The sequence below is a fragment of the Sebastes umbrosus genome, chromosome 10, assembly GCF_015220745.1.
Source record: "Sebastes umbrosus isolate fSebUmb1 chromosome 10, fSebUmb1.pri, whole genome shotgun sequence".
In the NCBI taxonomy this organism is placed as follows: domain Eukaryota; kingdom Metazoa; phylum Chordata; class Actinopteri; order Perciformes; family Sebastidae; genus Sebastes; species Sebastes umbrosus.
The window spans coordinates 30,335,677-30,363,124 of record NC_051278.1 but is presented as its reverse complement, the minus strand read 5'-3'; the positions used below and the strand labels follow the sequence as shown (position 1 = coordinate 30,363,124).

The 27,448-nt window shown below is 43.0% G+C and overlaps 1 protein-coding gene across 4 annotated transcripts in view; it reads right to left on the bottom strand.

Moving 5' to 3' along the window:
- Nucleotides 1–27,448, bottom strand: part of LOC119496091 (echinoderm microtubule-associated protein-like 6) — a 114,657-nt gene that overhangs the window by 37,362 nt on the left and 49,847 nt on the right. For all 4 annotated transcript variants that reach the window (XM_037783156.1, XM_037783158.1, XM_037783157.1 and 1 more), the window contains exons 8-20: nucleotides 25,806–25,879; nucleotides 24,344–24,471; nucleotides 22,911–23,048; nucleotides 22,637–22,778; nucleotides 22,100–22,214; nucleotides 17,955–18,167; nucleotides 17,696–17,863; nucleotides 16,023–16,129; nucleotides 7,386–7,504; nucleotides 4,145–4,331; nucleotides 3,525–3,630; nucleotides 1,632–1,725; nucleotides 487–587 (exon numbers count right to left, since the gene is read on the bottom strand). In XM_037783156.1, the coding sequence (XP_037639084.1) occupies nucleotides 487–587; nucleotides 1,632–1,725; nucleotides 3,525–3,630; nucleotides 4,145–4,331; nucleotides 7,386–7,504; nucleotides 16,023–16,129; nucleotides 17,696–17,863; nucleotides 17,955–18,167; nucleotides 22,100–22,214; nucleotides 22,637–22,778; nucleotides 22,911–23,048; nucleotides 24,344–24,471; nucleotides 25,806–25,879 (1,692 nt within the window). The remainder of the gene's footprint in view (nucleotides 1–486; nucleotides 588–1,631; nucleotides 1,726–3,524; nucleotides 3,631–4,144; nucleotides 4,332–7,385; nucleotides 7,505–16,022; nucleotides 16,130–17,695; nucleotides 17,864–17,954; nucleotides 18,168–22,099; nucleotides 22,215–22,636; nucleotides 22,779–22,910; nucleotides 23,049–24,343; nucleotides 24,472–25,805; nucleotides 25,880–27,448) is intronic.

Here is a 27,448-nt window from a genome sequence, read left to right as displayed (position 1 = left end):
CAAGTGGAGTTTGGGATCGAACCGCCGACCTTCCGATTGGTGAACGACCTGGCATACCTCTGAGCCACAGCCGCCCCTAATAATTATCATATGAATTCTTGAGTTATGGCCAAAAACATGTTCTGTGAGGTCAAAATGACCTTAACCTTTGACCTTTAACCTCAAAAATGTAATGAGGTCATCCTTGAGTCCAAGTGGACGTTTTACCAAATTTAAAGAAATTTGATCAAGGCATTCCTGAGAAATCACTTTCACGAGAATGGGACAGACGCAAGGTCACAGTGACCTTGACCTTTGAGCTTTGACCACCAAATTGTAATCCAGGCATTCCTGAGATATCACGAGAATGGACCGGACGGACGTACAGACGGATGGACAGACAACCCGTAAACATAATGCCGGCCATACGCCGGAGGCATAAAAAACTACATTGCTGCAGAAACGAGATTGAGAGTAATTAGTCAAACATCCTTTCTGCCGTTTTACCTGCATGTTGCCAGAACTGGATGTGTTTGATTCCCACAGTAACCAGTTTGTCCATCAGCATGGGATTACACTTCACCACAAATATCTTCTCCTTATGACCCCTGCAGAGAAGGAGACAGGGATGCTGGGTAAACACTGACAATGAAACAGGACATGTACTCAAACTGTACCCAAACTATAAATACTAACAATACTTTTAACAGTAGTCACTAGCTGCCACCCTCACTTCCATATTTACACAAATGTGAAATTAGTTTTGCCAGTAGTAGTAACAGTGGCTGTGATGTCAGTATAGTAGTAATGGTAGCTGTAGTTGTTCAATAGTTGCGGTTGTGTCAGAGGGTGAAACAGCACTATCAGTAGTTGTACTTCTACTATTACAACAATTTGTAATAAAGTATGACCTCAATTTTACTATACCTTGCAGCCCCTCTCATCTTATTTTGACCGACTGACAGTGCTTCAGTATGATTAAGACCACTTGTATTTTTTTGTAGTATATGTTTTAATTTTAATTGGACACATATTTGTGCAGACTAATAGAATTATGGTATAAGAGATGTATTTCTCTATGTTAACAGAAATGTCCACTAACAGTTAATCTTTCCTTTTGTACATGGTGCTTTGTGCTTGATGTCACTGAGCTTGGTGCTTATAAGACGAGTATTTGATGCAAACTTTATTTGCCTGTTTTATCTGTAGTTTGGGATTGACCCTATAATTACTACTACTGTCAATGTGTACTTTATTTATTATTATTTATTTTGTTTGTATTTTTTTCTTCTTCTTTTTTTTTTTTATTTAACCATGTTTTTTGTTCTTTATCCTTTCTGCATCAGCGATGGGTGAGGGATGGGTGGGAGGGGGCTTTGAGGGAAAAATACCAAAATATGGAGGGAGCTGTGCTTTATTTGTATGTTTCCGTACAGCTGATATTACTGCCAATACATAATTACGGAAAAAAATGTGCTAGTTGTAGTGGCAGTCGTATGGTAGCAGTGACAATGGGAGTAACAGTACTGATAATAGTAGTAGCTGAGGTATCAGCGTTACTGGTAGTAGCAGTAAAGTAGACCTTTAGTAGTTGTTTTTTTTACAGTGATACTGACATTGCAGTAGTTTAGAGTAGTAGTTTTTCCAAGTACCTGGCAGTAGCGAGTTTCTCTCCTCTCTTCCAGTCCCAGACTACAATTGAATGTCCGTCATCGACTCCCACCGACACCAAACTCTTCCCATCAGCTGCATCAGGAACACAGAGAGGAAATATATCAGAAGGGTTCCAGGAGACCTGAACCCTGATCAGAACCACTTGCTGTTCCTTTAACATCTGATGATGAAATCTACTTCTTATCAGAGTTGGAAAGTACCTTTAAAAAAAGTGTTGTATGTAAGTATAAATTCGAGAACAGGTGCTTTACTTCTCCATTTGGAGATCTGTGCAATTGAAATGCTGCCTGTCAGTCATCAGGTGTCAGTTATGGAAGAAGTACTAATACCACAACGTAAAAATACTCTGTCACAAGTAAAAGTACTGCATTCAAAATCTTACTTATGTAAAAGTACAAAAGAATGAGAATCAAAATATACTTAAAGTACCAAAAGTAAAAGTACTCATTATGCAGAATAATGTATATTATATAAGTGGATTATAAATATTGATGCATTCATGTGTTCATCACTTTAATGTTGCAGCTAGTAACCATGGAGATACTATGGTAACACTTTATCATAACCATCATTTATAAATGGTAATTTGATAATTCAAATGTAGTTTGTTATTTTACTGTTAACAAACCATTCAATTAGAGTTGATAATGTTTACTAAATTATTAGTAATGCTATATTTCAGTAGTTATTCTCATTTACTAATTTTTAATTTAATTTATGCTTTTATTATAACATTTTATACGCAATATTAAGTATTTGTTAATGAGGTTTACAAACCTTTAAGAATTTGTTTGTAAAACATTTATAAACACTACATATATAGATGGACCAGATATTTGTAACACTTCAGTTAATAAATACTTTATCAAGCGTCTAAATAGATATTCAGATTGATAATTAATACTCGATGGCTAATAATTGATTTCTGGTCCATCTATCTATGTAATCTCAAACAATTTCTTAAATGTTCACAAATAATTTGGTAATCAGTAAAAAATACTTAATATAGTATATAAAGTGTTATAAAATGTTATGTTATATAATGTGTACAACAATAAACCGTTAACAGATACTTTATTAATGTAATCAGAATGTAATCTTTATTGTTTCCTATCAGCTATGAGATATACATATATATATATATATATATATATATAGAAATTATAGCATTACTAATAATTAGTAAACATTGTTAATTATCATATCATTGTTTGTTAAAAGCAAAATAACTATTAACTAAGTTAAGTTTAATAAACTATCAATATTTGTCATTTATAAATAATGGTTATTATAACGTGTTACCGATCATTTTAGTAATTTTATATACTACTGGGTAGCTTAATCGATAATAACATATCATGATTTATTAGTTGATTTATATTTTGTATTAATAATCTAAATCTGCAAAGTAACTAATATTGTCAAATAAATGTAGTGGAGTAAAAAGAACAATATTTGCCTCCAAAATGTAGAAATATAAAGTAGCAGAAAATGGAGTTACTCAATTTAAGTACAAGTACCTCAAAACTGTAATTAATTACAGTACTTGAGTAAATGTGCTTAGTTATATTCCACCACTGCCAGGTGCATAAGATGTAAAAGGCAACACACACATGTGGTGTCTGGTGTGTGGCTACTTCATCCATTAACACAGATTAACTAGCTGAGCAAAGAGTTCAGTCTAGATCACTGTGGTGTACAAACAGAGGGATGTACAGTATATTGACCTGATGGCTGAAAAGTGAGTAAACTGGGGAGGAGTATAAATGTCCTCTCACCTTCAAGGACTGAAACTCAAATCAGACCTCGTAAAGACAGATGTTCACACACACACACACACACACACACACACACACACACACACAGGTTACCTGAGAAGTCCAGAGCACACACTCCTCTCTGGTGGAAACCTCTCAGCAAAGAGAGACACTTCAGAGTCTGGATGTCCCACACATGGATGGCCGGGTCCCTCCCCACCTGCACACACACAGTACACGCTTTTTAATGCCACTGACTGAATTCAAGGATACACGATTCAAGTACATGTACAGATCCTTTATACTGATTTGATGTAAAATGTTAATGTAAATCCAACTTTACTGTCACACACAGCACAGCACAGCACACAGTGAAGTTTAGCATTTAACCCATCCTCGTGTATTAGCAGCAGTGAGCGGCTACTATAGAGCGCCTGGGGATTTTTAGGGAGTCGGTGCCTTGCTCAAGGGAAACTCAGCAGTGCCCAGAAGGCTACTGCCACCCCATAAAAAAAAAAAAAGAATTAACTTATTAATTTATTAATTAATAAAAATAATAAAAATAAATAAATACATAAATTAAAATCAATTTTAAAATTTTAATTTTAAAATTTTAAAAATAATTAATTAATTAATTAATTAAATACAAATAAAGTATGTGTGTGTGTGTGTGTGTGTGTGTGTGTGTGCGTGTGTGTGTGTGTGTGTGTGTGTGTGTGTGTGTGTGTGTGTACCTGTCCCGTAGCAGCGTAGTCTTTCAGCGGGTGGATGCTGAGGCTCAGGATGTCGTCGTCGTGGCCGAGGTAGAAGCGCTGGCTGTGCAGCTGCCGGTTGTAGACCACGCCCACCGCCGCCACGTGGTACAACACCTCCCCCCCCTGAGTGTAGAAAAGGTTGTTCCTGCAGTCATAACCACGGTACCTGCATGCACGCACACCCACACACAAACAAACAAACAAACCATTAATGTTACCAACTAACTTTTTTTTTTTATAGCAGTCTGCAAAATAAGAGCTCAGTAATTTATGGAAAAAGGCTGTCAGTCAAACTGACTGGGCCCCGCTGCACAACGCAGGGCCCCCCTTCCCTTTATAACACATCCATGTCAGGCCTGTAGAAATAACAGAATCAGCATCTGTTACGTGGTTATTAAGGTCATCAGTAACTGAAGAAGGTCTGCACAATCTCATATCTCAGCAGATATCAGCCCTCTTTTCTCAACATATTGTAATTACTGTGTGAAGCTCTCAATATGAGGCTTAACAACTTTATAGGACATTATTTCTGTCAAAGTGTTGTCTTCATTAAACCATGAGCATGAAGCAAAGGTGGAAAGCCATCTTACTCTACACTGAGAAATGTACTGCTACTGTATACATGATAAAAGACAACTGGATAAGACCTCACTGGAATTATGTTTTATTTGTAGAATTAAGGAGAATTAGAGTTGCTGCGCAGCTGTGGGTCAGGGCTGGGCATTTTGAGGAGGAGGAAGAAGAAGAAGGAAGAAGAAGAAGAAGAATAAAAAGAAGAAGAGGAGGATGACAAATGAGAAGTACAGGATGGTCCATCATCATTAATCCTTTCAAGCTGAAGTAGGCGAGATTGGAGAAGATATGATTAAAAAAAGTTATTTTTATAAAACGGTCGCTATATCGTGACAGTAGTACATGAATCAGGTAACCTGAAAAACATCATGTGCCTCGGTGTCCTCTGGTGCTCCTAACGGCATCTGCAAGATTTCACAGACCGGAGGAGAACAAGCAGTAAGAGCTGATCTGAGGTCTGCTGTCGTGATGCTGTCTATGAGACCCGGCTGTCAATCACTCGCGAACTCCAACCAAACAGTCAAACTAGGCAGCGCTGATCAAATATGAATCAATATTCTGTTACGTTAATGCCTATTTCTCTCCTCAAACATTTTCAGAATCATCTTGTAGTGCACGGTTTAGCTGTAAAAAGAGAAAGTTTGTGACCCGGCAGCCATGTTGAGATCAGGTTACAGGTCACATGAGCGGAGCATAGCCAATAGGAACGCTCTCTCTCTGAAATGACCTGTGATTGGTCAAAGTCTCCCGTCACAGGCTCGATTTTCTAAAGCCTGAAAACAGAGCCATGAGGAGGAGCAGAAGTCAGAACACTTGAATTACAATATGCTGAAAGGTTATTATGGAATTTTTGCCCAATGATGCCAAAAATATACTGCCTACTGCCACTTTAAAATCATCAGCATGTTTGTTCTGCCCTGATCGGGTCTCAAACTCAGAGAATTTGTGGACTTCATCTAGACAACACGGAGATGTCTGTAATTTATTTTGACAAAGATTGATCGCTCCATGAGTGACAAAGTGATGTGATTTCCATCGACTGCAATTGTTCATATGAGGATAGAATTCAAAATACTGTCAAAAATACAGTTTTTGAGATACAATTCTGAAATTCACCACCCTACATCTACCAAGAACATTGGAGCTTTTTTTAGAAAGAATTTGCAGTAGTTGTGTACAGTACTGTTTACACTAAAACGTTTTGATGCACTGTGGGCTCAATTTTTTATAATTCTGGCTTGATGATTTTAGGAAGACAGTCTGAAGATGCAGCGGAGCAAGTTTGAGTGATGGGTTTCATAATTGCCAGGTTGAAGCATATGAACATTTCTGCACACTTCGGCTAAACTTTGTTGGAAGTTGCAAAGTTGTAGCACATACGGCTGATTTGTTACGAATTTTCAAAGTTTAAAATTTGAGGCAGTTGCTGTAGCGCCACCATCAGGTGTTAGCAGAGGACTGGACCTATGTCCAAAGTTTATTTTCAGATGAGGAGGAAGAAGAAGAAGACGAGGAAGAACAAGAAGAAGACGAACAGAAAGAAGAAGAAGAAGAAGAAGAAGACGAGGAAGAAGAAGAAAACGAAGACGAGGGGGAAGAAGTAGAAGAAGAAGACGAGGAGGAAGAAGAAGAAGACGAACAGAAAGGAGAAAGAAGAAGAAGACAAAGACGAGGAAGAAGAAGAAGAAGACGAACAGAAAGAAGAAGAAGAAGAAGAAGAAGAAGAAGAAAAAAACGAAGACGAGGGGGAAGAAGTAGAAGAAGAAGAAGACGAGGAGGAAGAAGGAGAAGACGAACAGAAAGGAGAAAGAAGAAGAAGAAGACGAAGACGAGGGGGAAGAACAAGAAGAAGAAGAAGAAGAAGAAGAAGACAAAGACGAGGAAGAAGAAGACAAACAAAAAGAAGAAAGGAGAAAAAGAAGAAGACGAGGAGGAAGAAGAAGAAGACGAACAGGAGGAGGAGGAAGAAGAAGAAGAAAAAGATGAAGAAGAAGAAGAAGAAGAAGACAAACAGAAAGAAGAAAGAAGAAAAAGAAGAAGACGAGGAGGAAGAAGAAGACGAACAGGAGGAGGAAGAAGAAGAAGAAGAAGAAGAAGAAGAAAAAGAAGAAGAAAAAGAAGAAAAGAAGAATAAGAATAATAAGAAGAAGAAGAAGAAGGGCCCCTAATTAGCAGTAGATTCCAACAAGGTCTCGTCCAGTCTGTTGCCACATAGGAGTAGTATAATAAAACTTTAGAAACTGTGAGGAACAATCCATATAAGTATACAAAACAGGTCACTATTATCAGAAACACAGTATTAGAACCTGCTATCACTCTTATACTGGCCACTGAGAGGCTCTAATATTGTGTTAGAATCATGAAATAGTCTGTCAAACTATTCTATCAAGCAACAATCATAGTTTACTTACAATGCTAATAATGTAACACGTTTAAATTGCAGATAAAACCAAACTTTTAATTCCAGGCTTTTGAGGGCCCTTACACCCATAATTGGGCCCTTGGTCCTTTTGTTTACATAAAAGTGACTTTGACGGGCGCTTATTCAGACATGAGACCAACATGTGAAATTGCTATCATGTTAGCGTAAAGAGGTGCATGTCTGAAAGGGGCTAGACAGTATGACATGGAGACATTGATATGTTACCCGTGCACAAACTGCAGCCGCAGGCCTTGGTCTGGTCCTCTCTGTCTCTTCAGAGATCCAACTTGCAGTTTCTTCTCTCTGCTCTGCTGTCGTAACTGAGGCAGGTCCTCCTTATACACCTGCAGAAACACACACATGTGAAAATTCATTGCAAACTCCTGCTACGGTAGATTATTATATTTCTTGTGTACATCCTCATCCTCAGACCTTAAATATGCACAAGACATTTTATGCTAATCTTTTGTATCTGTTGTTGGAATATGTTGCTCTACAATTAACCCCCTGAGGCCCACAATAGACCCATTTTTGTCTTCTTTAGGTGGGTACATGGGGTCTTTAGGTGGAGATAGCAGGTCGGCAGTAGATGTCACATAGAAGTGGTGTACATCATCTGAAAGCTGGGAACCTGAAGATTAATTTGAGATGCTGCTCAGCACTGTGTGTCAAGTTGTGATATTGAAGTGTATGATAACCATTCCCATGCTCTATTATGTCTCATAAATTGTTTTTGCAATTTCGGGGTTGGTACCATTTGTAACACAGATTTGGTGCTAAATTTGACCATTTTACCAATTGCATTTTTCGGCGATTGCATGGCGAGCACTTCTGTTGTGTAAACTGCTCAGAAACCCCCTTATTGTCAATCTAGCTAGAAAAGCCATCCATCCTCTGAATGCTCTAGGTCTCTATAGTTTGTGGCTGTAAAGTTTCATGAGGTGAATGAGCTGTGATTATCCTAGAGGTCACCACAGGTCATTTTATACAGTGAGGTTTAAAAAAATGATCTCATTATATGAAATGGCTACTATGGGGATAAACATCATCTCACATGAATACAGTTGGGCTCACTGGATCCACAAGAGTCTCAGCTTTACAGTGATACCCAATTTATGTAATTCAAAGACTGTTCAGGGACCCCAGTATGCAGAAATATTCAAATACACCATTTTAGATTAGGCGAAAAAACACATTTATTTATACTGCATGCAAAAGAATTGCATAGTTTTGCCCAAAACTGCATGTGATTATCATAAAGTGGGCATGTCTGTAAAGGGGAGACTCGTGGGTACCCATAGAACCCATTTTCATTCACATATCTTGAGGTCAAAGGTCAAGGGAGCCCTTTGAAAATGACCCTACCAGTTTGTCCTTGCCAAAATTTTGCGTAAGTTTGGAGCGTTATTTAGCCTCCTTCATGACAAGCTACCATGACATGGTTGGTACCATTGGATTCCTTAGGGTCTAATTTCATATGACATTTTTACCTTCACTCCAGCTCTAAAACTGAACCCGCTACAGCCTCTGAAAGACAGTAAAGTCGGTCAGGATCGTGGGTCTCAGAGGGTTAAATCCCTTAGTGCTTGAATGCTGCAATTTCCGTCAAAATCCACACTCTGGAGTCATAACTCAGTGAAATCTGAGAACGCAGACATGATAAACATCATTTTAGATTCAGTGTGACTTTTGATCCCCGAGGATATCATTGTCTCAGATGCCCGTCATGAAAAAACGTCCTAAAAATCACAGAAAAAAGACAGTTCTTATGACTGCAGAACCTGCCTGAGAATCATCATGTTTTTAATTTTCTTCCGTATCAAAGTAATCCAGTGATAGTTGTGTACATCCATGTGTACACTGTAAACAGTAACTGCTGAAAGCTAATTCAGCATACCTCAAAGCACTAAGGGAATTGAAAACTTGTATTCTTTCTTTTCATGTTGCACTATCAATATTTGACAAGTCACATTATGTCTCATTATTTAGATATTTCTTTATATCAAGAAAATTAAATCCTAGATTATCTCCTGAAAACCCTTCATCAAGACTCAATCATCAATACATAACCTCACCGTATCGACATGACGTCTACCGTCCACAAGTTTATCTGCTTCTCTTTATCGATTAGAGAATGAAAACGGAACGCACTCTGCAGTGTTTTCGCCCTCAGCAGAGAACACGCCTGCTCATTTTTCATGCAAATTATTCTGTTGAGTGTGAGTTGGCGTGTTTCAGCCGTCTGAAGGGTTTCACAGGGAGAGACTTTGCTCCCAGGAGGTTTGGGACTGGCAGCGCTCCCACTTTCACGCTGCTTTCCATTTACAAAACTGCATATTTCTGGAGCGTCACGGTGGATCAGCGCTGTGAGTTACAGAACATTTATTTCACTTTGACTGGAATCTAGACTCCCTGTTTTTCTCCACAACATTTCCTGTTTTCTCCTCACTATATAATCATCTAAAAGGAAAATCATCAATTCAAAATTTTGTTTCTCCTCCTGGGTGGGGTGTGAGCCAAACATCTAACGTCTAACTCAACACTCTCTCTCTCTTACCTTTCCTGTTCATCTTTTTCTAATAATCAAAAAGTTAATAATCAAAATAAAAACACATTTTTCCATCTTCTTTGAAGTGCTACAAAGTGGGTGTGAGCTAAACATTGATTATGAGAGTAATTCATTTATAACTGAAACAAGACTAAGGGCCCTATCTTACACCCGGCATGAAGTGGCGCACATCGCGGCACAGCTGTCATAGCTAGTTTCAGACCGACGCAGTTGTCATTTCACGTCAAGCGCCCACGTTGTGTAAGTAGCGATATACACCCATCTGTGCGTCCATGGCCTTGTTGGTCTTAAAATGAGGCGTGGTCAGGCGCATTGTTGGCGCATTGATATCTTCAGGCAGCAGAAAGCAATTGCGCCAACAAAAACCTGGTCTAAAGTCTGGCGCAGTATATTCCTGCAATTTATATGGTAAGCACTGCCGCCTCACAGCAAGAGGGTCGCAGGTTCGAACCCGGCTTGAGGTCCTTCTGTGTGGAATTTTGCATGTTCTCCCCGTGTTAGCGTGGGTTTTCTCCGGGTTCTCTGGCTTCCTCCCACATTCCAAAGACATGCAGGTTAGGTTTAGGGATGCACCCGATATCGGCCGGTGGTGCTCCGGACCCCGCGGGGCTGTGTTCCCACCTTAGCTGGCGCGCGCCGGCCCTCACTTTCATTTTGCTTCACAGGGTTTTATTTGCACCCTCTGACTCGCAGGGGCGTGTTTCAAGATGGGTCGGGTGGGTTGCAGACATCGCCGCAGACCCCTGACGCCTTTTACGTGGGCCGAGCCCCGCCCTGGGGGCACGACGCAGTTGGGAGTCGCACCGGCAGCAGGGGGCCCCGTCCCTCCGCGGCGGGGAGAGAGGGCACAGCGAAAGCACCTTCACCCCAAGCCTTTCCAAGCCGACCTAGAGCCGGTCGCGGCGCACTGCCTCGTATGTGGGACTCCCCAGCCTGCCGTGTGTCGCTCACACCCTCCAGCTGGCTGTTAACGAGGGTCTTTTGGCACAGAGAAGTACTCGTATCGGTTCTCGGTATCGGCGAGTACCCAATGTAAGTACTTGTACTTGTACACGGTCTGAAAAAAAGTGGTATCAGTGCATCCCTAGTTAGGTTCATTGTTGACTCTAAATTGCTCTTAGGTGTTAATGTGAGCGTGAATGGTTGTCTGTCTCTACGTGTCAGCCCTGTGATAGTCTGGCGACCTGACCAGGGTGTACCCCGCCTTCGCCCAATGTCAGCTGGGATCGGCGCAATAGGATAGACAGTTACAGATAATTATTGAGATAGTAAGACAGGCAGGCTCACAACACACGTAAACTCTGCTTGTTACACACATAGGGACCTGCAGCAGCTCTCCTCCTCCTCAGTTAAATACAGTGTCGGCACTAGTTTTTATTTATGTTATCACTTCGCGCACGAGCAGATCCGTTTCCTCAGCAGAAAACAGCTCACTTCTCTAATTTGCTGAATCTACCTTTTACATAGCAATGCACCAATGTGCAGGCTCCCCTGGCTTTTAAAGGGAATGGGAGATGACACTCTGATTTTTTTTATTCCTGTTACACTCAAAACACACCTACTGTATGATTAATTAAGAGACTAAATACAACCCCTTTTGCCCCTTGCGCCTTACTTTGCGCCCAGATTACGCGCAGCGTAACTAGCAAAAGTGGAGTTGGAAACGCCCTAAATGCACTTGCGCCATGCACTCTAGACCATGCACTAGTTTAAATAGGGCCCTAAGAGTCTACAGCCATGCTTGCGGCACTGTGATTCTGTGCTTGGGACACATCAAAATGTTGACCTGATGATGGCACTAGAGGAGCATGCATGTCTGATCATATTTCATCCCAATCCATCCAATAGTTGTTGAGATATTTCTGTGAAAAAGTTTAAACTTTGACAAGGTGAAGGCGTTAAATGAAAAGTCATGGGATAGCCAAAGTCATTGCTTTATATTCCTCTGGGCACTATGAATATCTGTACAAAATGTCATGGCAGTTTATCCAATTGGTGTCAAGACATGTAATTAAATGTACAAAATGTCAGGGGATCACCACTTTTCAATAGGATTCATCATCTGGGGACCATGGAAGTCTCTGCAATATTTCAGTCTGGACCGCAAGTACGAAAAGAGGGGAGGAAGAAACTGAAGGGAGGGAGGATGGTAAGAAAGGGGGAAGAAAGAAATTGGCAAAAAGGGAATGAAGGCAGGCCAAGGATAAGGGAACACACTAATATGAATAATCCATTTTTTCCTGCTCTTTCCATTTGAACTTTGGATCTACTGATAAATCTAAACACACATGCAACCTCTCTCTTTGTGTGTCGTACACACACACACACACTTTGAGCTCTATCTCCAAACAGCACATTGTTGCAACACTGGTAGCGCCCGGCAAATGGTAGTCACAGGGACATGTGCCAGGCAGCGGCTGGCATTGGAGATAAGGCGTGTTTTGGGATCGCCATGGCAACTGCACACAGCCCTGCTGCACTGTGGCTCGTGGGAATAAGAACGAGGAGCTGATACAGTGGAGCCCTCCATTAAAACACACTCAGCAGCAAAAACTTAAGGTTACTTGCGTAATCCCGGTTCTCAAAGCATGAGTCTCACTACGGGATGCGCCCTCCCTGCGTATTCCTCAGAAGCATTTATCTCATTACGCCAATCCTGATTGGCTGGTGATCGCGATGTCCACGTCAGGCAGATCTACCTACCCTTAAATAGCTTGCGCTATTACGCAGCACCATTCGAAATAAGCACCTCTTCTCGCTTCAACCCAGCGAGAAGGGCTGTCTGGTGAGACCAAGACCCCAGGAAGTGCGCAAATTTTACATAGTGGCCAAACGGCGGCACTACAACGTCAGTGTCCATCATATGATGCCATTGAGCCCCAAAAGACTTTTTCCCATAGACTTTTATCACTAATGCTACCCTGAGAACCAGGGTTATGCAAGTAACCTAAAGTCCTTATTCACAGCATTCGTTTCGATGTCTCACTTTGGGATATAGGGACTCCTGGTCGCACGCTGCAGAAATGTCCTGGAGGGGAACCCCTTTAAACAGGGGGCCAGGATGCAGCCAGGCCATGAGTAGAATGAGCCTGCAGGCCTGCCGGCGCCTGACTCATATATAGGCGAGAGCAATCTCCCCCACAATGCGGTGGGAGAGCCACTGCTTTGTAATAGGCTTGCCCATATGGGGATTACCCCAGGATACAAAGAGCGCTTACACTCCTGTCCATATAGATGCGCAAAGCACAAACTGGACACCACAGCTTGTGTTTCACCGCCATTTTTCTTCAGAAAAAGAAAAAGGTGGTGAAAAGGTGGGGGAGCATGAGCCAACTACCTTGGGCACAAAGGCAGCGTTAGGCTTCAGTGATACGCTGACATGCCCCGGGGAAAACTGAGTGAACGAAGGATGCACCGAGAGTGTGTGAATGTCAATGTCTTCAGAGACAGGTTTTTCCTGTCAAATTCCTCCAGTGGTTCAAATGGAAGACCAGAGAGCCCACCCAAAACCACTGCCAAGTCTCATGGGGCACCAGCGGCCTGGAAATAAGGAAGACTCTACGCACCCCTTTCATAAAATGGCAGACCAAAGGATGTTGGCTTGCTGTCTTGCCTTCAAACCCCACATTACATGCAGCAATAGCAGCCAGGTACACCGTACCTTTGGAGAAGGCTTTTCATTTGTCAATCAAGTCCTGCAGGAATGACAAAGTCACACCGACCAGACATTGAAAAGAGATGTGTCCCTCCTTGTGAAACCGATCCCCAAACACCCTCCATTTACAGTTATAAAGGAACCTGGTGGAGGATGCTCTAGCGCTGTAAATAGTTTTAATTTCATTCTGAGGAAGCCCAACTGAACTTCAATTACACAACTCACGGGCCAGGTCCATAGTGCCAGGCGTTCTGGGTGTGGGTGAAATATTTACCTCTCTGCCTGGGATAGCATGTCCCTGCATAGGGGGAGTTGCCGTGGCTTGGCCGTAGCGCATCCACACCCGCCTCAAAATAGATGGATGCAGAGCCCAATCTCTGTAAAGCGGCGTGCACCTGGGCAGCAAATCCGCCCCCAGGTTCGCAACCCCTGGGTCTTGTGTCGCTCTCAGAGACAAGAGACGCTTGCTGCTCCACAATATCAGTTTGCAGGCTAGTGTGTGTAACTGGCGGGAATGCAAACCCCCCTGACAGTTGATATAAGCTACCGTTGTTGTGTTGTCAGTTCTCTCCAGAACATGATGACCACTGAGAAATAAAATAAATTGTTTCTGTATGAGAAACACCGCTAAGAGCTCTGGATAATTTATGTGGGACCGATAGAGACTTCCGCTCTAGAGACCCCTCACAGACGTATATTCCGCCCCAGCCTGAAAACATTTAGTCTGAAGTGACCACTTTCTGGGAAAGGATGGCACCCTTGGGCATCCCTTGTACCATGAAAGCTGGATGAAGCCAGCGGCGCAGCGCCAAGACACATTCCACAGTGACCGCCACCTTCTGTGGGCCATGACGCACAGGGTCCAATATGAGGGAGGCCATCCAGCGCTGGAAATCCCTTTATCAATAAGTGGCCGAGTCGGACAACCAGGATGGCTGACGCCATGAGCCCCAGTAATCAAACATACACAGACATGATCTGAAAGGAACAGATTTGCGTAGCTGGAAACGTGCGAGGCACGCCCTGAAGGCTTTCACCCTCTCTGTTAACAGGCAGGCTGTGAAGGACACCAAGTCCAGAGATCACCCCAGGAAGATTATACGCTGTACTGTAGACAACACACTCTTTTCTGCGTTTATTATAAAACCCAGGTCACCGCAAAAACACTCTCAGGCTCAGACACACTGAAAGGAAGCACTCTGTACTCAGAAGAGACACCACGTAAAGCAAACCTCAGATATTTCCTGTGGGGAAGATAAAATGGAAATACCCATCTTTCAGGTCGATAGATGTGAACCAATATCCCTGGCACACACAAAACGTAGCAGGGATGTGTGAAAGAGCATCCTGAATTTGTATTTTCTAAGGTTTTTTTTCAGATCCCATAGATCCAGGAGAAGGGCGAATGCCGCCCTTTACGCCGTTGTCAGCCAGATTTTACACCTGATTGGCTGGTCCATCCAACAGCTCAGGGAAAACTGGGAGTAGCTTTTTTACCGTCCTTGTAGCTTGGAGCAATTTCTTCCCCAACGTGATCTGATGGTTTACGTTGCTACTTCAGGCCAGGGAATATTTAGCCTGGATGCAGTGCGTTTGCACACAGCCTGCATATCCACGCTGGGAGCGGGGGAGGCTGGCATGCTCTCGCCCTGGGTGGCAGTCACAGCACCCGCTTTCCAGCCTGAGCAGAAGGGAGCAAAATGTCAACCTTGTCCTCGTCTTCATTGGATAAGAGGAGCTCAGAGGTGTCCTCGTCGTCATCCTCATAATCCAGCTCCAGTATGTCCTCCATAGGCGGTGCCGCCGCGGCGAGTTACAGCTGAGAGCTCCAGCTGGCGTCGGCACACGGCCCAGCGTCCACATTAGTCCCCTCCTTGTCTCCGTTGTTGGCCGGCATGCTGCTGCTAAAGAAGTAAGGTTCCTTACCAGCATGCCAAGCTAGAAAAGTAGTCCTTACTAGCTAGCTTGGCGTGCTAGCCATAGTTGGAGGCTCTTCACAGTGAAGCGGGCACAGTGTCTGCCTGAACCAGGGGCATCGATGGCACGAGCAGACCTGATGTGTCCCCTACTCGGGATCTTATTTCTGCAAAGGCAGAGTCAAGTCCTGGAGTCTCCGTCTCCTTTGGTGTGTTAGGGAGGTTAAGGTCCATATTCTTCATCTTCATCCAACTGAGAGGGACAGAGTAATAGCTGGTGTGCTAGACCTCACCGCTAAACAGGGATAAAGGCTCCAGTCTATAGTGATGACCGGAGAGTCAAAGCGTTTCCAAGATAGATGGCTCCCGGTGACGGAGAGGTTAGCTAAAATAGCTGCGGTCTATGGACAGGTAAGCTAGCTAGTCTATTGAAGAGGTTGAGATATGCTCCAAAGCAAGAAGAGGTGCTTGAATGGTGTGCATAATAACGCAAACTATTTAAGGGTAGATCTACCTGACGTGGACGTCACAATCACCAGCCAATCATGATTGGCGTAATGAGAGAAATGCTTCTGAGGAATACGCAGGGAGGCGCATCCCATAGTGAGACATCGGAAAAAAAATGCTATGAATGAGAACATTTATACATGTCCAGAGCTGCTCTGTGAAACCACTTTGGAGCTTCTGAGGGGTTCAGTGCCTTGCTCAGGGACAGGTCGTACCTGTCTGTCGTAGTTGATCTGTGTTTCCTGCTCAATGTCCGAGTCGAGCTCTGGGACATCCGACACGTCGCTGTCTGACTCCTCACTGTTAGAGTCACCATGACTGTCTACAGAGGAAACACAGACAGACAGACAGACATGTTACTGATTACTACATGATAACTTCATTATCTAAACCAGTAGTTTGGTGAATTGGGTAAATAAAAACAAAGGTGAACATTGAAATTACTACCCAAACTGTGCATTGCAGAAATGTATTACATTGCAGAGCTACTTATTCATTCAACCCCTATACTTACTGTAGCTGCTTACTTACTGTACTTTTCTGTAATGGAATGGATGATTATAACAGTTTATGTGCATTCATCTTTTAACCTTTGTTGAACCCCATTATGTGATACCATCAACAAAACCTGGAACCACTTAAGGGTCTTTGTACTCAAGAAAATGTGGACCCATCTACAGCAGTGTTTCCCAGAACTTTTTCTGAGGACCCACTTTTTAAAAATGAATCGCAACCCAATTCACAATAGGCTTTATCTACAGTATATAAAACGTTCTTGACTATTTTTACTGCCATTTCCGCATCACCTCGTATTAACTGGAATAGGTCGACCAGCCATTGTGATGGACCAGCCCGTGATACGTTTGATAAATAAACAGAATGTACGCTAGCCTTTCATATTAGATTCAATGTAACAAGTAGGCTACAATTATCAGAACACTACGAACATTCAGGCTCCTCATGTGGCTCAAAGGTGTACTGCAGATATAAATGTTAAATAAAAGACTATGGAAGAAATTCTGCCAATTTATTTGGCGACCCTAATGAAATCTCCTCCGACCCACCTGTGGGTCCCGACCAAGTCTTTGGGAATCACTGATCTACAGAACCAAATACCAAAGACCTCTACAGGCTGCTCAAAAAAGTCTAGAACTACCAACGGGACCCTTGAAACTTTCATGAGGACCCCCGAAGCCTCTTCAAGAAAACCGAAAACACTTGGACCCTCATGAGGAGAACCACCCATGAGAGCCTTGAAATTTTCACAAGGACTTCTAAAGCCTACTGAAAATCATGTAACCACTTACAGGACACAGAAATTTCTCTAGGAAACCCCTGAAACCCCTGAAACCCCTGTATGTCTGTCCATCCCGGAAGGGGATCCCCTCCTCTTTTGCTCTTCCTGAGGTTTCTTCCATTTTTTCTCCCTGTTAAACTGTTGTTTTTTTTGGTTAAGTTTTTCCTTATCCGATGTGAGGGTTGCACTGTCAAGGACAGAGGGTGTCGTATCCTGTACAGACTGTTAACGCCCCAAGGCAAATTTGTGATTTGTGATTTTGGGCTATACAAATAAAATTGACTTGATTTGACTTGACTTAAAACCTTCTTAAGCTACAACCATTTCCAGAGTCACTTTTAACTTGCACAAAGATTGCTAAAGCCTTCTCAAAAAAAACTGGAACCACCTATGTGACCTGTGTAACTCTCTACAGCCTGATGAAGACATCTACTTCAAGGATATTCGCAGCCAGTTAGTGACCACTGAAATTCTCAAAATGACCTCAGAGACCCCCTTCAAGGACCGACAGTACCTACTCTACTTTGTTCCTCATCATCTAATCTGCTTCACTCCAAGATTTTCTTCTCAACTCTAACCCTGTTTCCCCACCTTGTATGTTGGTTTCCACTCCACCGTTCATGACCGACTCCGGTAGAAACCTCCACTGGAAGAGGGCGTGGTCAGCCCCACCTGTGGTCAGCACCCACTGCAGGTCATGTGACCAGCGGACGTTGGTCACATGGGCAGAGTGACCGATGTACTTCTTGAATTTGGCTCCTTGGAGAAAATAGACGACTCACATTCAACAACAAAACAGAGAGAGAGAAGAAAGTACAAAAGACATGAAAAGAAAGAAAGGTATAGAGACCTTTCCTCAGACAGGGGAAGCGGTAGAGCTTAACAAGGCCGAGGTCGTCTCCGGTAACGAGTACGGCAGCAGCGTGATTGGCGTCCACGGCGTTGATCTCGGTCAGATTAGAGTATTTAGGCCAGATGCCGCTGACCTCGGAGCCTAGGACGCCACTCCAGGACGCCCAGCACTGACCTTTCACCTCCTCCTTACTGACGATCGGCTTCCCCACTGCAGGAGGGGGGGCGGGGGGGAGAGAGAGAAAGCAGTGTGTGCATGTTAACTCTCAAAGAAATAATGAATCAGCTTTCTTCATTTCGGCAGCAAATGTTTGACCAGTTTATCTCTCTGTAGATCCTAATGATAACAAACAGCCTATTTGCACATTTTTATCAATAATAATCATTTGTGACAGACAGAAGCAAGAAAAAGGAAACGTGTGGATGGTGCAGATTTTAATCTTCCACGCTAAATCTGTTCCGAGTCGAGTTGCAGAGCTGGTTTCACTTGGTGGGAGTTTTGTGTGTGAAATCTTATGTGGAGACAATGAACAGTCTGTTACATCAGCACCACGCTCACAGTCTCCTGCAGTCTTGAGTATGTGTGTGTTTTCAGTTTTCTTCTGTCATCTAGAAATGGTATGATCCCATCTTTCCTTTCTTTCATCCTTCCTTCCCTCTTTATTTTGTCCTTCATTGGCTGTTTTACTTGTCTTCTTCTGTCCTGAAAGTTAAAATCCTTAATATTTTCACGATATCAAACCCTGTTTTTATGGTCGTTTTTTTGTCATCAATAAAACCTCTTTATTATTACAGGCTTTCCGGGCACGTCCAACTGGTAGGAGACCCCGGGGTAGACCCAGAACATGCTGGAGAGATTATATATCTTATCTGGCTTGGGAACACCTTGGGATCCACCAGAAGGAGCTGGAAAACATAGCTGGAGAAAGGGATGTATGGACTACCTTATGCCGACATTACACCAAATGACTTTTCAAGCGATTTCACTGTTATGTCCAATGTTGGAATAAAATCACGAGGGTTTTGCTAGAGTTTCGGCGCGCTCACGTGATCTCTAGTTTAGTGTAAGGTGATTATAAAACTCAGTCCAAGCTGTCTTAAGTCATTATTTTTCTCGTCTTGACGTTCTGATAAAATCAAACAAGTTTAATATTATCAGATGTTCAATGACGCGAACATTCTCAACAACCAACAGGTCCGCTCTCTCCAGCACCAAACAGGAAGCAGCAAACGGGGTAGAAAGTAAACATGGAGGAACTGGTGGAGTTGTGGAGTGAACAAGAGCGCCTCTTTGACGTGTCCTCCCATTTGTACCATGATAGAGTGGAGAAGGAAAAAAGCTGAAGCTCTCAAAAAATGTTAACTCTCCAAGTTAACCAGGACTAAATTCTGTAGGATTTCAACTTTAAAAAGAAACATTTCCATCACTTCCATCTTATTATATTTCATGTCACAGTCGGCCTCCTGCCTCACTCTGTCTCGTTCTTTTATATCTTGACACATCACTGTGTGTCCTCCTTTCTCTGACAGGTACACTGGAGAAATACAACTGTATTCAGTTTATGAATACATGCATGAATCTGACTGTGTGTGTGTGTGTGTATGTGTGCGTGTCTGTGTGTTGTGTTATCTTGGCATCTTTGAACACTGTCCATCAGTTGACTTGGGATTCAAGACGGGACATTTTTCTGGTCCAATCTTGCTAAAATAACATCTAGAAACCCTCTCTTGAATTTTATTTATTTTTTTAAAAGAGGTCCTACAGGTGTGTGAGTTCGTACTCAGCACTGTTTTCCGTGGTCATTTGACTAGTACTAAAGAAAATGCCAATTGTCGTTAGCTGCTATGATGACTACACACATCAGTGGGGCCGTAGAGTGTGGTCGCAGCTCGCTGGGATGAGAGCGGACGCAGCTCTGGAGATGGATGGCTGGCTTTAGCTAGGCAGCTTGTCCCTCTAAAGAGTGGCGGGGCCGTTAGACCCGGCGCTGCCGCTGGTCAACAACCCACTGTTCAGCTCATTTTCTGTAGCCAGTGTAGCATTAAAGCATGGCGGAAAGCCGAACAAATTTAACACTCATCTGGCAATAGCAGTGTGCTTTCCTACACTGTGACAAGAGTGTGTGGATGAAACATTAAGTTGCTCAAATGTACTAATTTACTCTGTGCTTTGTAACGTTACTACTCCACTTACTGCAAAACCTCACCTCAGTGAGTCCGTGACTCGCCGTAAGTCGGTTTTAGTTTATACAGAAATTAGCCAGCTACAACGGTCGCTATGGCAACGGTACACATAAAAATGGCGGCCGGTCTGAATATCCTGCTACGTTGATTTGAATGGGAATGTCCATTCTACTCCTGTTCTATTTCTATGGAACTGCCCCTGCAGAAATAAACTAGTTGATTGTTTGTACTGTCTAGGGGCGGCTGTGGCTCAGAGGTAGAGCAGGTCGTCCACCAATCGGAAGGTCAGTGGTTCGATCCCCGGCTGCTCCGGGTCACATGTCGATGTGTCCTTGAGCAAGACATATAACCTCAAATTGCTCCCGAAGGCATAGCCATCGGTGTGTGAATGAGTATTTAGATTAGATAGTAAAGTTGGCACCTTAGCAGCCTCTGCCATCAGTGTATGAATGTGTGTGTGAATGTGTGAATGCTGACATGTAGTGTAAAGCACTTTGAGTGGTTGGAAGACTAAAAGTGTTTTATAAATGCAAGTCCATTTACCATTTAGTTCATATTGACTCACGTAATTGGCTGTATTTCATTTTAATGTCTTCAATCGTATGATAATAATGAGCCTATTGGTGTAACATATAACTTCCAGAGAGCCACATTATTCTTTTAACACACGAGCTGCTGAGTATTAAAAAAAACTCACAATATTACAACTTTTGCATTATCTTGAAATATTATGTTTTTTCCTTCGTAAAATGATTGTTTTTTTTGTTTTTTTTAAATCAAGACTTTATTCTCACACTGTAACATCACAAGGTAGCCACGCCCTAAAGCATCCCCTGCTTTATGGTCTATTTGACTCTAAATGGGACCATAATTTACTAAATGAACATCATGCTGTATTGAAGAAGACTTGAAACTAGCAATTGAGACTATAAACTCATGTTTACTATGTTTACTAAGGTAATAAATCAAGTGAGAAGTAGGCTCATTTTCTCATAGACTTCTATTAGGGATGCACCGATACCACTTTTTTTCAGACTGAGTACGAGTACAAGTACTTACATTTGGGTACTCGCCGATACCGAGTACCGATACGGAGTACCGATACGAGTACTTCTCTGTGCCAAAAGACCCTCGTTAACAGCCAGCTGGAGGGTGTGAGCGACACACGACAGGCCGCGACCGGCTCTAGGTCGGCTTGGAAAGGCTCGGGGCGAAGGTGGCTTCGCGGTCGCAGCTTAACAGCGCTCCCTGCCCCGACCTCACCGCACCGTGACGGGGCTCCATGCTCCCGGTGCGACTGTCGACCGTGGTGGACTGTCCTCAGTGCGCCCCAACCACGTCGTGCCGCAGCCCACGTAAAAGGCACCAGGGGTCTGTGGCGTTGTCGGCAACCCACCCGACCCGTCTTGAAACACGGACCAAGAAGTCTAACGCACGCGCAAGTCAGACGGTGCAAGAAAAACCATGTGGCGCAATGAAAGTGCACGCCGGCTGAGGTGGGATCCCGGGCCCAGCGGTGTCGGGTGCACCACCGGACCGTCTCGCCCGCACTGTCAGGAAGGTCGAGCGTGAGGACCCAAAAGATAGTGACGAGAGGTTAACGTTGCGTTGCTGTAAAGTGGTATCGGTGCCGTTGTATCGGAACCGTTTTGCGAGTACGAGTACGAGTACATGAGCACAGTATCGGTCCTAATACCCGATACTGGTATCGGTATCGGTGCATCCCTAACTTCTATACAATCAGACTTATTTTTTGCAACCAGAGGAGTCGCCCCCTGCTGGCTGTTAGATAGAATGCAAGTTTAAGGCACTTTAGCATTGACTTAACTTTTCAGATCAGAGTTGCCCACTGCATGTACCTTTAAAAAGTACAGAATGATGCCCTATAATATAAAAAAAGGTCTCTTGATTCTAGAAAATTCCTTAAAATGTGGGGAACATTAGAATGTAGGGACTCACTGGGCATTCGGTAGAAGAGGCGTTCTCCAGCTCCGTCGTTGGTCTGCAGGATTTTGCTGTCCAGAGACCAGTCCAGGTGTGTGATGAAACTGGCGGATTTACAGCATTCTCCTACCTGCAATCACACAGACGGAGGAAATAATAAAAATCTAATTATGATATCTATACCTACAGGAATTTAAATCCAAGGGATGCTCTTTGTTGGTGAAATCTTCATTTGAGAATAAAATTGTGCATATCATTCATATAGAGAGCCGAAGTCATGCCCCTTCCGTTGGATCCCATGGGACCTTATTTTGGAATAAATATGAACGGTAGTCAACGGAGAGAGATAAATATATTTTTGAAACATCATATGTGTGATTTATGGCGCAATTCAAACAAGATAAAAAATATATTTATCTCTCTATGTTGACCATCTTTCATAGTTTTTCCCGAAATAAGTCCTATGGTGGTCCACCGGAAATGGGCGGGACTTCGGCTCTCTATTATCAAAGGAGCTTTTTAGCATCAATGCCGATGTGGCTCCATCCCTACCTTCTTGTATCTCTGGGCGACAGCGTAGATGTCCACGAGTCCATCGTTGGAGCCGACGGCGAGGTACGCTCCGTCTGGAGAAAACTTCATCTCGTGGATCACCTCCTTCCTGTCTTTGATGTGAACCACCTCTGTCATGTCTCTGAGACGGACAGGGGAAGACATCCTGTTAGTGCCACGTTACAACAAAGCTATATTACACTGTAATGCAGTTCATGTTTGTGTGTGTGTGTATGTGTGTGTGTGTGTGTGTGTGTGTGTGTGTGGGTGCTACCTGACTCTCAGCACAGTGAAGGATCCGTCTTTCATACCCAGAGCCAGCTGGTATCCGTCCACGCTGAACGCCACGCTTCTCACTGCCTCCTCCATGTTACAGCGAGCAATGAGGGCGTGATCCGCTAGACTCCACAACCTGATACACACACACACACAGTTAGATGTAGGTACATTTAGTAAGATACACACTTAGAAACCTTTTTCCGCTATACAGTTACGACCTATAACTTTCCCATAACCTGAACTTTTAAGAACCTGTAAGGCTTCGGTTCTAGATTCTTCCCGGTTATCCACTGTGTGTTTTACAGACATGACGTTGAATTCACAAATCATCTAAAAGGAGCTCCTAACTGGCTGATTTAGCAGAATAAGCGGCGTGTCGATCCTAATTTTAAAAGAGTAAGCAGGGATTAAAGGGGGTGTAAAAGTAGCCCAATTGGACGGAAACCAGCCCAATCTGGCAACACTGGATATTGGAGGGGTGGAGTGTGGCACAATGAGCAATCCATTACATTTTGGTGGCGATCTGGATCATGGAATTTTTTTAAGAATTCCGATCAGCCTGAGCATTAAGACCACAGGGTATATATTGTAACACATGCGCAGTGTAACTGATGACGCATTGATGACGCGTGACCCCGCCTCCTTCCTTCTTCGAGCAGAGAGATACGTGTGTTGATGTGTGGCCAGACATCGAGGTGCGGCGGGAGCTGCTGGTCGTCCGCAGTGAGAAAGAAAAAAGCGGTAGATGACGGGATGAGAGACAACGTAGTGTAACGTTATACAGATATAACAAGGCTGCTGAATGAGAGAGGCATCCGCCGACACGTTACACGGAAACACACCGCGTTAATAATAAGCCGACCACCTCACGGTACCGCCAGCTGTGAGCTGTGATCTGTTTTTAAAGTCACGCACCTTGGCAGAGTTCTGCGCTCTCCGAGTGCCATTGTAGTTTCCATTGTTTCCATTTATAACACTAACAAATACTTACTGTAGGCGGTACAGTAGTTATACACAAGAAAGACATTTCAGAAACACCCCTCAAAGCGGGTAGATTACATTTAAATCTTGTTAAACGTGCCAGTATTATCACTGTAAACTGCATATACGCCATGCTAGAATGGAAAGCTTGACTGGCGTAGCAATTAAATAAAAGAAACACTCATAAAAGAAAATGAGGAGAGCAAACAAACATGTCAGCATCTTTCTTTGTCTTTCCTGCTTTTGTTTTTATCACCCGTGTTCAGCTGACTGTGTGTGTTCATATATAATTGGTCTCTGAGGTATCTCTGCAAACAGTGAGCAGATGTTGGAGACGAGGCAGAAACTGTCACACTGCAAATCCCCCCCCCCCCCCAAAACCACCACTACCTGTAGCAGCCTGTGGTTGTACTGGGCAGCTCCCAGTAAGTGTGTCCCTGCACTGACCTGACGGAGCGGTCGTCGCTGCCGGTGACAGACAGAGGTTTTTTGGGGTGAACGTCCAGCGCCCAGAGCTCGCCCTCGCTGTGTCCCTGCATGATCAGCAGCGGCTTGTCCCGATCCCTCACCATCACCTGGACACAGGTAGACAGATGCTGAGTTACTGTTTTTAACTTTCAAATGTCAACTATCAAGTTTAGGCTCAGATGTGTCTCAATACCTTTAACTCAAGTACTGTACTTCAGGACAAATTCAAGGCATTTGTAATATACTTGAGTATTTTCTTTTCATCTAAAGTGACTTTACAAATTAAGATTTTTACACACAAACGTAACTTTACGTAAAATATCTAAGTACTCCTTTCACAACTGTTTAAAAATCATACAGATTACAAAAATTTGAGTATTTTGTAAGATATTATGCGAACTGTAGTATGAGGATATATAGCTTATTAAAGTGGCAGTAGGCAGTATATTTTTGGCATCATTGGGCAAAAATTCCATAATAACCTTTCAGCATATTGTAATTCAAGTGTTCTGAGAGAAAACTAGACTTCTGCTCCTCCTCATGGCTCTGTTTTCAGGCTTTAGAAAATGTTGCCCGCGACGGGAGTCTTTTACCAATCACAGGTCATTTTAGAGAGAGAGCGTTCCTATTGGCTGTGCTCCGGTCATGTGACCGGTACTTGGCATTCCCTCAAGAGATCTCAACATGGCTGCCGGGTCACAAACTTTCTCATTTTACAGCTAAACAGTACACTACAAGATGATTCTGAAAACATTTGAGGAGAGAAATAGGCATTATCGTAACATAATATTGATTCATATTTGATCAGCTCTGCCTAGTTTGACCGTTTGGTCGGAGTTTGCGAGTGATTGACAGCCGATTCTCATAGACAGCAGATGGACAACAGACCTCAGTTCAGCTCTTACTGCTTGTTTTCACAGAGGCACATGATTTTTTTCAGGTCACCTGTTTCATGTACTACTGTCACGATATAGCGACTGTTTTATAAAAATAACTTTTTTTTAATCATATTTGCTCCAATCTCGCCTACTTCAGCTTTAACACATTGTATCTTGTCTTTTTGGTGAATCTGTGCACAAAAACCAATGCTGAAAGAACTATTTATAGTTTTTAGGAGAGTTACTGTGTGTAACACAAGACTTTGCACAGCTGCTGTTTGTCAAGAAAAGGATGCAGCTCATAACACCCCAAAACGTTATTCCTATATACAGTATAGAAATATCTTTCATGTTTCACTTAAAAAATCTTCACATATGGGCTTTTATCTCGTATGAATGTCACTGAGTGGGTATCAGAGCTTGCAGTGAGAAAGACTGTGTGGGCCAATGAGGAGCCAGCACTCAACTCACCAAAATAAAACTCTTTTTTAAAAAAGCGTCTCTGCAGGGAGGAACAGCATGAGGCTGCTTGGTTGTTTCTTATCATTAGTCTCCTTTCTCACCTCAAAGATCTCGCTGTCTTGTGTTCCCGCCAGGATCCGGTCGGCTCGCCAGCAGACGCTGCGAATAGATAGACCTGGAGGAGGAAGAAGAGGAGAAAGAAGAGGATTAACTGTCAAAATATCTGGACCAACAACAGAAAGAGCTGCAACGAACATCAACAGTAACTGACAGGCTTTAAAATAAAAAACAGAAGATAGGAAGGTTAAGAACAGATGTGAATTTAAAGACGAGGTGTGCTAGAGGAAAAGAGGAGGAGGGGTACGACTAGAGAAAATCAGGATGAGATTAAAACAAAGAGGGGAGGAGGGAAAAGAGTTTGGGGAAGAAAGGAGGAGATTGTGAGTAAGGAAAAGATGGCGGAGGAAGAAAGAAGCCTGAGGAAAGGAAAATGTTGGGATGTAGAGGAGGAAGTATTGAGTGAAGGATTTAAAAGGAGGAGAAAATGCATAAAAAGATTTAAAGCAGAAGAAAAATGTAAAAATATAGAGGGTGGGAGATAAAGAAAGAGAAAAAAGATGGAGCTAGATTGGTAAGAGAAGATTAAATCTAGTGGAATCAAGAAAAAACAGAAGGGCAGAAAACCAGATCGATGATTATTGACGAGGAGGTGTTTCTGATTCGACCTCTCGGCTCTCATTAACTCCAGTTAATGGCAAGTCTTCAAAAGTTAGAGAGCTCTTTTTAGTACGAAATAAATTTGTTTCTTTCTTCAGACTGTTTTCTTGCTGAGCTCCAGTGGAGGGAGAGTGACACAAAGAGAGAGTGTCCTAAAACTTTGGAAAATATCCACTTTATTCATCTGAGACAGCTGACGTCTCATATTAGCTTAAGAAAGTGATGAAGGAAGTATTCAGAAAATAAATTGAAATTTTTAGAAATTCAGAGCATATCTAGTGCCTCCGCACGGCTCTCAACACGGCGACGGCTGAGCCAGCAGGGCGGGTCGTGTCTGGAGGGTAACACGCAAATTGCCAAACTCTCGCGAGATGGTTAAGGTTAGGCATTGATCTTGAATAGTAAAGGTTGGGCATTGACCTTGAATAGTTAAGGTTAGGCATTGACCTTGAATAGTTAAGGTTGGGCATTGACCTTGAATAGTTAAGGTTAGGCATTGACCTTGAATAGTTAAGGTTAGGCATTGACCTTGAATAGTTAAGGTTGGGCATTGACCTTGAATGGTTAAGGTTAGGCATTGACCTTGAATAGTTAAGGTTGGGCATTGACCTTGAATGGTTAAGGTTAGGCATTTACCTTGAATGGTTAAGGTTAGGCATTGACCTCGAATAGTTAAGGTTAGGCATTGACCTCGAATAGTTAAGGTTAGGCAGTGACCTCGAATAGTTAAGGTTAGGCATTGACCTCGAATATTTAAGGTTAGGCAGTGACCTCGAATAGTTAAGGTTAGGCATTGACCTCGAATATTTAAGGTTAGGTATTGACCTCGAATAGTTAAGGTTAGGCATTGACCTTGAATAGTTAAGGTTAGGCATTGACCTTGAATAGTTAAGGTTAGGCATTGACCTCCAATGGCTAAGGCTAGGCATTGACCTCCAATAGTTAAGGTTAGGCATTGACCTCCAATAGTTAAGGTTAGGCATTGACCTCCAATAGTTAAGGTTAAGCATTGACCTCCAATAGTTAA